The following is a 15341-nucleotide window of genomic DNA, read 5'->3' as shown; positions in this document are numbered from 1 at the left end:
CCACATGCACTGCAGCCTTCGCACCATTGTACATACTCTTCACAGCATTCAACAACTTCCCATCTACTCCATATATTCTTAACACTTTCCACAATCCTTGTCTATCCACCCTGTCATATGCTTTCTCCAAATCCATGAAAGCCGCATACACCTTCTTTCCCTTCTCTAGAAACTTTTCCACTAAAGATCTAAGAATGAATATCTGATCTACACAACCTCTATCCTTCCTAAAGCCTCCCTGTTCTTCTCCAACTAATTTCTCTGTTCTTTCTCTAACTCTGTCAATAAGTATCCTACCATACACTTTTCCTATTATACTAAGAAGACAAATGCCCCTATGATTACCACACACTTCTTTTTCCCCTTTTGCTTTGTACAAGGGAATAATTATACCGACTTCCAATCCTCTGGGACTCTATCTTCCTCCCAGGCCAATCTGCACATTTTCCACATCCATTGTACTACTATCTCTCCCCCATGCTTCAGCATTTCACCACACACTTCATCAATTCCTGGGCTTTCCCCAATTTAACTTTCTTCATTGCTTCCACAACTTCTATCCTACTGATTTCTTCCTGTCTTCTCACCTCCCTCCTTCTCCCAGCCATTCCCCAGCCACTGTATACACACACACACACACACACACACACACACACACACACATATGTTTGGGGGGGGGGTGGAGAGACACAAATACTGCATTCATCCAAGAACCAAACTTTTACAGTCGTCTGCACAACTTGCTGTAGCAAGGCATTGTTTGCTACAAGGGAACATCAGTTCACTACTTGGGACAACCCTGCAAAGGTAGTTGCATGCTTGTAGTTGATGGGTCTGCTTGACCTGGCAGATTGGGGTTACTTAGCAGCTACCACATTTTATCTTCTCCACACTTCCCATCATCACCATCAATAGGCTTGTTACTCAGTTTAGAGCCACTTGAAGTGGAAAGAAAAGTACTGCAATAAAAAGTGACAGGAAGAGTGGGAGAGATAGGAAGCAAGGAGAGCAGACACAGAAAAGTAATGATGAAGGTGAAGGAAGGAATAGACAACACTGCATCGTGGTTGCTGCCACCTTCCACCATAAAAAAGTAGTAAGCAGTGTAAGTCAAAGGATGTTAAGATGATGCTGATGTTGATGCTGTGTTATTACTTCCAGTGCGAGATGGTGATACTGTCAAGCATTACCGCATCCGACAGCTTGATGAGGGTGGGTTCTTCATTGCGCGGCGCACCACCTTCCGCACTCTGCAGGAGCTGGTGGAACACTATAGCAAGGATGCCGACGGTCTCTGTGTTAACCTCAGGAAGCCATGCATACAGGTAGGTTTGGGGCATGAGAATGGTTACCCTACCTCACCTCATTACCTTACCCCTTCCAGCCCAACTATACCCATTCTCACTCCTCCCAACCAAACTCCAAACTCCTTATCCAGTGCTGCCCAACCTCAGCGCAGCCTAACCATATTAAGCCATGCTTAGAGGTTGGGTCAGAGTATAAGAATGGTGCGTTAAGTGAATGAAGGTTTGCGACAGCTGAAGGGAATGGTATTCATTGAGTTTCGCCTAGCAAAGATTTTCATCCTTTTGGTGCCTACTTTCTGTTGCTTAGTGGCAGACCGCTGATAATACAGGGAGTCGTTGTTGTATGTTAGATATGTGGTCTAAAATATCACAGTTTAAGTGGAAAGAGTAGTGGTGAGAATAACTCCTCCAACCCATGGTTGTGTTTGTTACATTCTTGCTGTCTCTGGACAGTTTTATTCAGCATAGGAAAGACCTTTGATCAAGTGGGATTAGATAAAAGTTAAACCTCTGATTTACAAGACATTTCTAAGTTTGGAAAAAAATTCTTTGGAAAGTAGAGGAAGAAAGTATGTTTTTAGATTGAAGTGGGTAAGGTATTATTCTGCATTATATAAAGAATTCATCCTTACAGCAGAGTTTCTGATTATGTACTGGAGTAGAAAAAATGGCCTGTGACAGGAAGATGGTGATTATGTGGTATACTTTGTTTCCTTTTACTTGGCGTAAAACTACCATCTCTCCATTTTCAGTGCTGAATTATTATAAGAGAATAACACTAGCCTATCGTGTGAGTTACAGATGCCATGCAGGGGATGTAGATCCATGGTATTGTCTTATTCTATCATTTAGCTGTGAGAAATAAGCTGCATAGTGGTGCAAATCAGCACCAAGTAAAGGTGGATGAATGACTCGTGTTTTGGTAGCACTGTAAGTCATTGCTGTATGTTTCTTCCTCCCTCCCCCCTTAAAGTGTGCAGTAATCACAGAAAAATTGCATTTTCAAATTAAACTCTCTGTTTATTCAGTTTGCAGTGCCAGCTATGGTATGTGGAAAATAGTTGTGATATTTTGGAACACATCACAGACATATAATGAGGACTTACTGTATATGTAGAGCTGTGAGCGGTTTCCTTAGGTGTGTATGTGCAAGGAAAACCAGTTTTACAAGACTGTTGTTATTCTATCTATCTATCTATCTATTGCCAGACGCCTCAATCCCGTTTGGGGTGGCCACAAACAAATCGCCTCCAAGTCGCCCTGTCCCCCGCCATTTCACTGCCCTGCTCCCAACTCACACCCCCCTCTCTCATATACCTCTCCACCCCATCCCTCCATCTCATCCTCGGTCTCCCCCTCCCTCTTCCACCCTCCACCTCACTCACATACACTCTCTTCGTCAATCTTTCACCCTCCATCCTCTCCACATGGCCAAACCACCTCAGTGTGTTCCTCACAACGCTTCCTATCACATCCACATCCACACCACAACGCTCCTTTATATCCTCATTCGTCAGCCTGTCTCTCCACGTGACTCCACAGGCTCCTCTTAAATAACTCATTTCCACTGCTCTCACTCTTGACTTGTGTCCTTCCAACAATGTCCAAGCTTCACTTCCGTACGTTAGAGTTGGTATCACAATACTGTCATGTAGTAACTTTTTTACTTCCATGATATATGGAGGAGTGAGAGTACTGAACAAACAGTAGACTTTTTCCTAGGGTAGTTTGTGAGACAGTTTTGGTTGATTGGGATATTAATCAGTTAATGTGAAGTGCAACAAAAAAATAGAGCAAAAAGTGTGCAGATGACTAAGTCTGTGAGGTAGAGGTAAGATTCTGGGGGCTTGAATGGTGATTGAATGGGTGTCAGGTTCATTCACTGGACATAGTTCTCTTACTTTTGTGCTTTCTCTTTTCTTGTTTTCTGAAACCTGTCTCACCCCATCCTTAGGTGGGAAGAAGAGGTCAGGATGATTTCGTTGATCAGGTACCAGCCAAACATGTTGCAGTAGACATTTCATTCTTCACTATAACCTTGTCTGTCGTCACTCAGTTAAATGTGTCCCCTTTAACTCCATATATTTAAATGGAAGAAAAAAAAAATTGTTTAGCTATAAAAAAAAAAAAAAAAAAAAAAATGCATGAAATATAATTCAGTCAGAGACTAAGGAAAACAGGAAATATCAGAGACTCTGGACTCTCCCTCCTGCTCCATATTTCGTATGTTCAGTCATTGTATTTATAATTGTTTGGTGCTTGTTCCTGCTTTCCCTTTCCTGCCAATAGTGCCATATCAGTTTGAGCTTCTATTTACATTTATAGATTTGATACAGACATATATCTGGTAGCATCCTCAGGTTTGAGTTCCATGATCAGCTGTGCAGAGTCCTCATGGGAGAGAAATTTTTATTCATTCTAAAGCTACATGGTAAATTTTGTTGAATAGATTTTGAAGCTTGGCATTCTTAGGCAGTTGTTGAGTTTTGGTCTGTATTTTGTTCGAGTTAGGCCTCATTAAGTGCCATGGTGAGCACTAGTAACCCTTGAGGTGCTTGGTGAACAGTATGTTTTTGATCATACAACATTATGTGCTCTGAATGGTGTGCTGTGGAAAAATTATGCTTTACTTTATTTTTTTTTGGAGTCATGTGAGTATGTTTTGGATAATATATGCATTTGCTTTCCATACTTAATTGTCTATTATGGTATTCCTGCAGTGTCCTTCAGTCAGTCGATATATCTTACTTTATTCTTGCTAACCACAGACAGTTTTATTCAGTATACCCAGAAATTTTTTAGATTTGAGGGATTAGATGTGGCCTTCACTAATGCAACTTTATACAGTATTTGCTGACTCTTCCCAGGTTAAATATAAAGTAAAGGTCAAACTAGCAAGAATAACTATAATAAGTCACTGGTTTGAAGGAGCTGTTATACTAAATGGTTTTATTAACTAATACACCATTTTGTTGTGATTGAAGTATGAGATCATCATATTACCAGAATGTTTTATTGGTAGTTATGATCAGATGATTTTGTTGAGGATTCAGAAGCTAATTGACATAATTTTTGTTAAATGTTTTTGTCAGCTTTACATTTTTTATCTTGATTTTCTGTTATATACTGTCAGGCATCTGGACAGGTAGTCCTCACATAAAGTTGTTTCTTGTATTGATTTGTCAGTGATTTAACATTCATTTTTCACACATAAAAAGTTGTTTCATTATTGTCAGGGACTGAAAACCCATTTTTTCAGTCAAAATTGCTGATGAATTGACATCTATCTGTTAAATTGCTGATGATTTGACATCCGTCTTCCACTTAAGTTGCCTATGAACCACTTGTTGTTGTTAAATTAGTACTGAATCTTGTGTGCTTTCATTCACCCTGTTATTGATCAGAACATCCCTTGTAAAGTTATTTCACTTAAACTTGCATTTAGTCTGCACACTTCTCAGACTTTAAGTGAGGACAGACTGTCGGTTCTGTGCTTCATTTTCCCCCATAACATCAGATGATGTGACTGTTTCATAACCCTCCAGTTATATGTCAATTGAGAGAGACCTTGTGGTGTGACAGACTGGACAACATAAGCTTTAGAGTTCAGAAGGTGGCATGGGAGGCTTTGGAGCACCTCTTCTTAAGAGATTTATTTTGTATATTGCACTTCATATACTGTGTCTGTGTTGAAAAGACAACAATCATAATCCAAATTTTTTATTGTCCCATCAAGAGCATAGGGGCTTGGGGCTAGGCGGTTTTGTTTAGACATTTGTGGAGATGAGACACTCATCTGTGAGTGGCATTATTTTAGCAATATACCCCAACCTTCCCATGGACTGAAACCCTTATAAGCCACATCAAGTGCCTTAACCCACTACAGCACCATATAAAGTAGCATGAAAGACAATATAAAAGTGTAATACGTAGATGATGTCACTTAGAAAGAAGTGGTACAGTCTCTTATGCCAGTGAGAATATGGCTCTGATTCTTGGCTTTGCTGTGCTGACCTCTAGGGTGAGCAAGACATCCTGGGTTGTATTCAGAGTAGGTGTGGAAGTTTTGTAGCTCTTATTTCTTTTTTATTTATTCTACTTAGCACACCTTATTGTTGTCTTAGAAGTTATTGATTCAAGCTGTGTTGGTATTAAAACCATACAATTTCATAACACCTCTTTCAGCAATATCTTTTGCACAAAACATCTTGATATCTTCATGTATTTTATTGATGCACTGTGTGTTTATATTAGAGTGATATTGGTAGATTTTTGTGACTCACTCTTTACTGAATAAAACTGTTCATCTTGAATCAAATACTAGAGCTGTCCAGACCACTAGAGGAATATTGAAGAGCTGTGGCTCACTCAGTTGAATGATATTGTTTGGCATTAGCTGGAATAAAATCTTCAGAGCCATCCTGAGCTTTGTGGGTTTGAGTTTTAATATGCGAAATTAATTTCTGAGGAGGAGGTGCAATAAACCCTCCTGTGCCACCTTGAATATTACCTGATATCACAGTGATATATCATCACAGAAGCACTGTCAGGGACAAATGTTTGCCTGCTGTTTCACCTTTTCTGCTACTCACTTCCCTTTGCTGGCTTCTGTTCCTTAACTAAGAGAGACTTGGGATGTATCTCTGCCCATAGATGTATCTCTGTGATGTGATGCACTAAGGAAAGGAACAGACATGCCTTAATTGTGAAGCAGACACTGGGAAAATAGGTGAACATTTGATCCTTATTGTACAGTCAGTGTCAGAAGTTTTGTTATCTCTCCTGCTTTTCTCCATGAACTTTGAATACCAGGAAGGTGAATCCTCAGTAAAGACACTGATCTGTGGGTAAATAAGGTTGTCAGTGTTTGTTGCTGCAGATTCCTTCCTCTGATTTTCAAATGCAAGCCCCATTGTTTCTGCTAACCCTGTTGCCCTACCCCTGGTGAAAAAGAAGTCAGCCATGGTTTCATGCCAGGCAAAGTCAAAGAGCTGATGTTTCTAGTTTGAAGGCTTTCTAGACAGCATGAACAACAGTGTCATTGAGAAACGTTCCTCTTACCTCATGAAGCTTTACCACCATCGGTGGGAAACGTTTGCCATGTCTTCTCTTCAGCCAGGAATAGGATTATAGGGTGAGCAGATACTATGGCTCCTGCCTTTGCTTAGCAGAGCAGATTTTCAATGAATAGTTTGTTCTCAGGATTTTGTTGACGTCTGTTATCACTACATGGTCTCAAGTGATTTATGTACCGACTACCAGATTAATGTCTCCTTAATTTTCTTGTCTTATTTCTCTCCCTCTCATCCATATTTCCCTCCTCCCATCACCGGGGATATCAGGCTGTAAGTTGATCTTTTTATTTGGTGGATTGACTGCATGGTCCACTCTGTGTCTGCGTCAGATTGCCGTTTTTCTAGCATCTGTGGAATCTTTCAGGACACTAGCATGGAATGTGGCTTTCACAACCAAACAGTGTGCCTCGTGATGTCTTTGTTTCAGATATATGCATGCCTGACTAACAACACTTACTTTCCGTGGCACTGAATGCCATATTGTTAAAACTGAGTTCACAAAAGTGTAAGTGAGCCCCTAATTTTTGACAATCTGTTCTGAGACCTCTGATGTTTATAATGGTACATGAGGCAGTGTCAGGTAACTTTAGGACTTTAGGAGTGCTTTTTATGCCAGTAACTTGGTGTTGATTGCATAGAATGAGAGGGGGTTCATAAACAGATCTAGGAGATGGAGAGATGAAATAGAGGATAAAGGGAATTGGATGATGATCATGTTCATGGCAGTACTATGATGGTGCGGGGTGTATAAGTGTATGCTGTATGTCAGAAGGGTCACAAGAGCAATTCCGTCCTTGTGTATGGTTTGCAACAAGCAGGTACACGAGAGGCAGTCTTGATGGAGGTAGATTGCAAGATGTAGATTTTGAATGCACTGGGTTAGGGGTGAACAAGATTGAAGTTTGTTCCATTACTGGGATTAAGTGGATGAAGGAAATTGTTACTTCTGACATCGAGGAGAATTTCCCATTTACATTAAGGGAAAAGAGTACACTGTATGAGTGAGAAGTGTAGTGCTTTTATATTAGAGTTGAAGTAGTTCCATTACTAGAGTTGAGAGTGAATGAAGAATTTTTGGGGAACTTTTTCTTCTTCTGACATTGATATTGGCTTTCCCATTTATATTAAGGGAATATAGTACACTGTATTAACTCTCATCTTAAATGTCAGGACTGAATTGCATAGCCCCTGGCTTCTACGCTTCTCATGGGGCAACGTAGAATTGGATGATGGTTGGATGGATAGTACACTGTATGAGTGTGAAGTGCAGTGCTTTAAAGTCATAGAGCTTGGCCAGTGAAGGGGTGGAACAAGTGTAGGTCAGAGTGTACAGATTTGAGGATGGCCAGATTTGTATAGATTTGAGGATGGTAAGATTTGTATAGATTTGAGGATGGTCAGATTTATGTGCTTTCCTAAATGGCAGCTGCAACTGGTAGAATTGTGATTGAGCAGAAATTGAGAAATGTGCTGGGAACTGAAAGCATTGGGGATGTAATGTGGAGGAGGAAATTGAATTGTTTTGGACAGAGATACAGAAGATAAAAAATGTAGAAAAAGATCTGTGAATGGTTTGGATATTTGGTAAGAATAGTGGTATTTTAAAACTGGTTAATATCTGGGGAGAGAAGAGAGGTAGACAAAGATTGGTTGAATTGGTTGAAAAAGATATCCGGGTGGTTTGGATAAGTAGGGAGAATGGAGGATGAAAATAGGTGGAGAGGTTTGTGAGTTTGAATGTAAATGGTAGAGCATCAAGAGATAGATCAAAGAAAATTTTAGGCAAGGTTCTACAAAATTACTTCTTGTTTAAAGGATTAAAGAGAGTTGCTGCCAGAGATCCTCTGGCATGAAGGACTGCCATCAGGTGAACAGGGCTAATGCTTTCGAACATGTAGAAGGTCTTTCACAACTAAATTATTTGTGGAACACATGTGATTGTTCAGTGTGAATAACTTGCATCCCATATTATTATGTAGTCAGCAGTGATACGGGAAGGTTAGACATGTTCTGTCATCATCATAAGCTGTAGAAATGATTGCCATAAAATAGGGGCATTTCTGCACCTTTATTTGTCAATTTTAGTAATGAGGCTGTTAAATTAAGAGATGTTAGTTTCAGGACGTCTTAAATGTACTAATAATAATGATGTTATAAAAAAAAAAAATTGATGCCGTGCGGCCAGTCCTCACTAAAATCTAGGATTGAATAGCTTTGAATGAGGTGTGCTTATGACTTGCGTTGAAAGTCCAGACCTCCCCCCTTTTGTTATTTAGCAGCAGCATTAAAAAAAAAAGAAAAAAAGTTTGACAAAGCTTTAATTGAGGACTGCCTGTACCAGTCTTGTTGAGTGCATAGGCTATAGTAGTGAATGAAATGTTTAAACTTGGCACTGCTGGCACTTAGTGATAAAACTAGTCTCTCACTGTTTGAATGGGTAGCTAACCTTTGTGGCTTGTTGAGTGATGGCTGTACACATTCTGCATCACTCTTTAACCGCTCTGTTCAAGGACATAGACTATATTTACTTCTGTTTCTGCTAACACAAGATGATTTTATTCAACTTTTTCACATAGAAGAGGTGAGATGTATCTTTATTTCTCTAATATAGATCCTTCCAAACTTCAATAAAATCATTAGTTGATGGCCTGATTAAAATGTAAAAATGCACCATTAGATTGAAAGGGTTAATCCTTGATTTCATGCACCAAAAAGTTTTGAAGTCATGTGTTAATACCTTTTATCAGTCATTATTGGTGCTGGAGAGGGATGCCTTCGTGTGGTGGCACCAATGTAAACAAATGGCAAATGGCAGAATTTCTCATTTGTACAGAAGCCCCTCAACTCATTTCCTACCCCCAAAAGGAAAAGGATGGGGTGCAGGAAGAAAGGCAGTTTTAGCCTGCAATCCACAGGGTTCACATTCAAATGAGTTTGGGGCCATAAAAACAATTGCAGTCTGTACTACACCAATACTCGAGATAATTTATTTCCTTCCCTTCATGGGAGGACGTAGGAAGCAGCGTCCTATATCATTTGGCGGCAGCTGTTGAAATATAATGTTGAAAAGGATGAGAAGCCATAAAAGAAATATATGTATGTAGTACAGCACAATGCAAGTCAAAATAATGTACAAATGAATTAAGTAGTGGGTGAGTCTGGTTCTGATAAGTCAGTGTAATACTAATCTTAAATTGTGTAGAGTGCAGTAGTTAATGTTGTAATATTCTTAAATAGTGTAGAATGCAGCATATCCATAAACACATATAGTACTGTGTGGGTTCTGTCATGGTATCCTGTATGGTGGGGAGAGCTGGGGGGGGGTAGGCAGGAAGGCTTCTTAGGCAGGAAGGCTTCAGCTTTTAATTAGACTGACACACATTCTGCATTTAATGCTCCAGATATTTACCATACTACCACATGATGATCATATTTATTGCATAGTTTTATGATATAATGAGCAAGTTGAACAAATATGACTTATACAAAGCTAAACTCTCTCTCTCTCTCTCTCTCTCTCTCTCATACACACACTATTATTGCCATGCAGTATTGCAAACCATTTTCTTTAGCTGAGAGTGAGTTATAAAAAGCCTGAAGCAGTGAAGAAATCAGATTTTTTTTTTTCTTTTTCCATGTGTCACATTGGCAGTGTTTTGTGCTGACATTAATGTCCTGAAGATAAAATGTTTATCTCTGGGTGGGATGAGTTTATGTAAGTTGAATAAAATAATATTGTAACTTGGAATAAAAAGAAAATTCCATAATCTCAGGCAAAATGTTGATCATGATAACTTTATCATTTTGTGGTGCCTGATGTTGCTTGGCCTTAGTAAAATTATTTGACAGTAACCACAATAAAATATAAAGTTGGTATTTGTTAGCTAAAGAGTTAACTTCTTGAATATGATGACATTATTTATAGTTGCAGCTTCATTGTGATTTTGTTCAGTTTGGGAAGGACCTGTCGTATTGCAGGGATAAATGAACACTAACCCCTACCATTCATAGTCTCTTAAGCCGAATAAAAGACTCGAAAGCAGCAGAATGAAATAAATGTCATCCAAGTGGTTTAGGTAATATTCTTTGCAAAGTAAATGAGAAGAGCTTCATTGTTTCAGGGTACCAGGAACAAGCACTTACAACACAGCACAATAGGTCATCATTATAAAGTGCCTTTTTTTTTTTTTTTTTTTTTTTTTTTTTTTTTTGAAACTAAGGAAAACTGCCTACCAAAATTCCATTGCTACCCATAAAGCTGATTTACTAGTTCCACCTAGTTTAGCATAGCAGTTGTATGGTGGATAAAGTTGAGAGATTATGGAATACATAGATAGAGGTCTTCATATACTGTATGTTGCTGTATATTGATAAAATGCTCCATTCACCAACCTTCCCTTTGACCTGTCATGGTCAAGACAAGTTTAGTATTCTATATCAGCTAATGCCAGGCAGATTGATTCAGCTGAGAGTGAAAATAAGAGCCTGAGAATACTAACTCTTTCATGGTGTGCAAACTCTCATTCTATTCCAGGTAATGCAAAATGATTTGATTCAATAGAGAGTCCTAGGATCTTCATGTTGATTTTGCTCTTCTCCAGCACACAGGCAGTCCTCCTTATATGTCATGGACATGTTCCAAAATGTATATGTTTTTTCATATAGCTGCTACTGGGAATAGAGGCAAATTGGCAGATCAGCATTATCAGTAACAGTTGAAGTATGATAAGCAGTGTTTCTGTTATTAACAGTTGACTAAGAATGTTGGAAAGAGCAACTTGTTGCTTGTCAGAAACAATAAAGTGAGAATGAACCACAGTATTTGCATGTGGAAGTGCATGTATCACATGGGGAGTACGTGTGATTGGCTGTGATGAAAGATCGTATGCTAATAACATTCACTAATAATATTGTAAGTATCTTATATTGGTGTTCAGTTTTGCTATTAAATCCACATTGCATTAGAGACACTTACTTTGCCCATCAGGTCCACGAGGAGTTACTGAAAAATTTCATTTGATCTTCAACCCCATGGGCATAATTTTTATTTTATTATTCTATTTATCTATTGTTAGATGCCTTAATCTCATAAGGGATGATGACAAACAAATTGCCTCCATGCCGCCCTGTCCCTCACCATTTCGCCGCCGTTATGGTACCTTAGCTCATACACCCCACTCCCTCTCTCATATTTTACTGTTTCTCCCTCCAAATTATGCAGTATTCAGTTTAAAGATGTCTTGTTGAATGGTCAGTGAAGAGTATACCAAACCCCTCTAGACTGAAAACTTTCTCCTCAGCCGAATAATATTTTAGTGAAGAAGGGATGGTTCGGGTTTATTGCTTACGCAGTGCCACTCAGGGATGAATGAGGCTGCTCACTTTCATCTTAAATGTTAGTACCAACTTGCCTGGCTCTGAGCTTTACACACCTCATGGGGCAGCAATGGATTAGATGGTGAATGACTACTATAAATCCATTTCTACCACCTATAAATCTTGACTTCCAAGAATTAATTATATCAGTAGTATAGAAAATGTGAATTAGGTAGGAGCACATGCCTGGCTTATAACAAATACTGACAGTGCCTTTTTATGTAAATCTTTATGCTTTCTGTGGATCCATGTTATTTTACCCAGGTTTCCACAAGACTGTATTAAAAAATATGTATGTAAAATTATAGTATAGTGTTATATGTAGGATCTCAGAAACAGGTCAGGCATATGTTTCAAATCTCACACCATTTTCAGTATAACTTGTAAAGTGTTGGAAAAAAGACAAGGCAATTATATAGGTAGTAAAAGAAATATATAACATGCATTTTTTTTCCTTTAATTTATTTTATTTTTTTAATAGCTAAAAAGAACCTAAAAACACGACTTATAAGAAGGACTATTGTATGATTTGTTTAGGGGAAAAAAAATAATCTTTGAGTCTTAGTGGAAATCTGGTCAGGTTTAATTTATATATATATATATATATTTATATACACACACACACATCCATCCATCCATCCATCATCCAATCCTACATTGCCCTATGAGGAGCGTAGGATCCCGAGGCTAGGCAGTTGGTCCCGATATATAAGATGAGAGTGACCAGCCTCACTTATCCCTGAGTGGCATTACATGAGCAATCAACCCCAACCACCCCTTGGATATAAACCTTCACCGGCTCAATCCGATTGGAGTGCAATAATTACCCACTAAACTACCAGGTGCCAAAATTTGGTTATATGGTTACCACCCAGCGTAGTAAATGGTTTCCTGGTGTTCAGTGTAGAGTCACCCACAGGCAGAAGGAAGAGGAAAGAATGAAGGAAAGAAAGACAGAAGAGGGAGTGTAAAGTCACCCGTAGGCAGAAGGACAAGGAAAGAATGAAGGAAAGAAAGATAGAAGAGGATGGAAGGAAAGCAGGATGGAGGAGAGGGGTATATATATATATATATATATATATATATATATATCCCATTGGATCCCAGGGGTGCTGGGCGAGGCATGGCACTGGGTGGGTACTAAGCATACTGCCCTTCGCCTATCGGCTCATAGTCGCGAAGCTCATAGGTCCCTACCTGGGGGTTCCCTACTTTATAAAGACTTGAAAAATACCAGTTCTGTCCAATGTTCCAGACACTGGGCTCCAATAGGGTATATATAGGGTTTAGGGAAGAACAATCTTTCAAGATTATTCATGCAGCTCTGATTATAATTAGCAAGGGTTGTGTTGTAAAGTATCACAGTGTTTTCCATAATTTTGGTGCTGTGAATTGGGAGAAACTGGTAAATTACCTGTCCAGATAGCTCTCGAACTTTATAGGCAATTTTTCTGTAATGCATAGTGGACTTAATGAGAGAAATTAGTCATAATTAACAGTGACAGGAGAAATGACTGACAGAATTGGCAACAAATTGGAGATGACTCAGAATTGGTGACGAACTGGAAAAAATATTCAAAAATGGTAGTGAATAGGAGAAATGACTTAGAATTGGCAGTGAATAGGAGAAATGGCTTTCAGAATTGGTGATGAATTGGAGAAATCACTCAGAATTGGTAAAAAATAAGAGAAATAACTTAGAATTAGTGATGAGTAAGAGAAATGACTGTCAGAATTTAGAAATGAATAGGAGAAATTACTCATAATTGGCAATGAATAGAAGTGACTGTTGGCATTGGTGATATATTATTGGTGGTGGCTTGCACCTGTTATTGTATGTTAACTCCTTCAGTCTGGATGTGACCTTCATATATCAGCACCAGTATAACCAGGGGGCTCCACTGCCTGGTTATACGAATGTCCCTATGCTGTGTATCCCAGAGGAGGATGGTGAACAGCAGGAGAAGGGCAACTGTAGCCTGTAGTCCACCTGGTTTACATTCATATTAGCCTAGAATCACAATAGCAACAGCATTAAAAACTGAAAACTGTGTACAGCTCTTGTGTTCAAGAGATTCAGAGAATCCGTATGCCTACCTTCCCTTGAATTTTGTCCTTGTGTATTTTAGAAGCAGTCATTACTGTACTAAGGATGTGTTTCAATGTATCACTTTTTTATAATACATTTGGTACTTTGAGTATGGGGAAACTGAGAAATCAGCAGTACTAAATAGGTAACAGTGTACCTGTAATTGGCAATTTTTCTTTACCAGGTTAGTTGTAACAACATGGAATGTCAAAAAGAAAGAATAAAAGGAACATAAGGAGAAACTGGCAGATCAGCTTTATAGGTAGCATTGTAAGTGTAATAGGCATTTTTCTGCAGTTTACTGTAGACTTATTTACCTTAATATTATAAGAGGCAGTTTCTAACAAAATCTCACTGTACAGATTGAGAAGCCAGTGACAGCCGGCCTCTCGCACAACACACGTGACCAGTGGGAGATTGACCGCTCCTCTCTAAAGTTTGTGCGCAAGTTGGGACACGGACAGTTTGGGGAAGTGTGGGAGGGACTGTGGAATAACACCACACCAGTTGCTATCAAGACACTCAAGCCAGGTGAGTTGAATTATGTCTTAAGGTTCTGGTGGTCAGGTGGTTTGAAAAGTGGTAAGATGTGAGCTTGATCCCAGACTGGGGTAGGGAATGACTTATGGGATCCCCTTTGAGTGACGTATTTGCTGCTGCTCATAAAGCTCAAATTGAAAGTTTTCAAGCTCGCTTACAACACTTTTTTGGCATCTTGATTTGGGTTACATTCCCAAGGAAGATAGCCAGCTCATATCCCACCTGCTTGTAGTGACCTCGCAGACATCTTGGTTTATTAATTTATTTATTTATTATAATATAATGCATACAGTAAACTCTCAATTATCTGTTGTTGCAATATCCGGCACAACTATTTTGACCGACTAAAGCAATATGCAGCTAATTATGCAACGTCCAGTGCCTGAATGTGTCATATCTGGTGGTCCAATGCAATATCTGGCATTGAGGTGTCTCAACTGGCTCATAAGCTGTAGCCAACCAGTGCTATGGGAAATCCTGAAACCCATGAGCCAGTGAAAACGTGCTTCACTCGGCGCACTGAGAGTACCGCCGCACTCTCATTGTCGCCTGTGGATGTCATCCAGTGAAGACATTCTTGTGCACTCTGCACATACAAGCACACGGTCGCAAAACCCTGGTACTTTTTCTAACTCTGTGGCATCCTACATTCAAAGTAGTGTACTGTATTATATTGAAAAGCTAATGGCCTGTTTGTGATCATGTCCTAGTACTGTATTGTTATTGTAAAATTATTCTGTGTACTGTACTGTGTACGGGTGTGAGTGGTAAGGGTGTTAGTGGTAACCCGCAGTGCTGTTGTGCAATGTGCAGCTCTACCATCCATCGGTGCCAACACTTGGTGGATACATATAACAGCACACTATGTACAGTACTGTATTACTGTACTGTATCATTACTGTAGTGTATTTATATGCATAGTTTTCATTTTTCATTCATGGTAAAGTTTTTAGG

At 39.2% G+C, this 15341-nt stretch overlaps 1 protein-coding gene across 1 annotated transcript in view; it reads left to right on the top strand.

The window, feature by feature from the left end:
• The window catches only part of LOC145396873 (tyrosine-protein kinase Src42A-like), a 130899-nt gene that overhangs the window by 33422 nt on the left and 82136 nt on the right, over positions 1-15341 (top strand). Inside the window, exons 4-5 of the mRNA XM_080270160.1 lie at positions 1162-1325; positions 14210-14378. Coding sequence (XP_080126286.1) covers positions 1162-1325; positions 14210-14378 — 333 coding nt within the window. The remainder of the gene's footprint in view (positions 1-1161; positions 1326-14209; positions 14379-15341) is intronic.

Source organism: Coenobita brevimanus, chromosome 39, assembly GCF_032717465.1.
Source record: "Coenobita brevimanus isolate Jiangsu-jjx chromosome 39, ASM3271746v2, whole genome shotgun sequence".
NCBI lineage: Eukaryota > Metazoa > Arthropoda > Malacostraca > Decapoda > Coenobitidae > Coenobita > Coenobita brevimanus.
The sequence above is the reverse complement of the archived record's forward strand: the minus strand, read 5'-3'. Positions and strand labels throughout refer to the sequence as shown.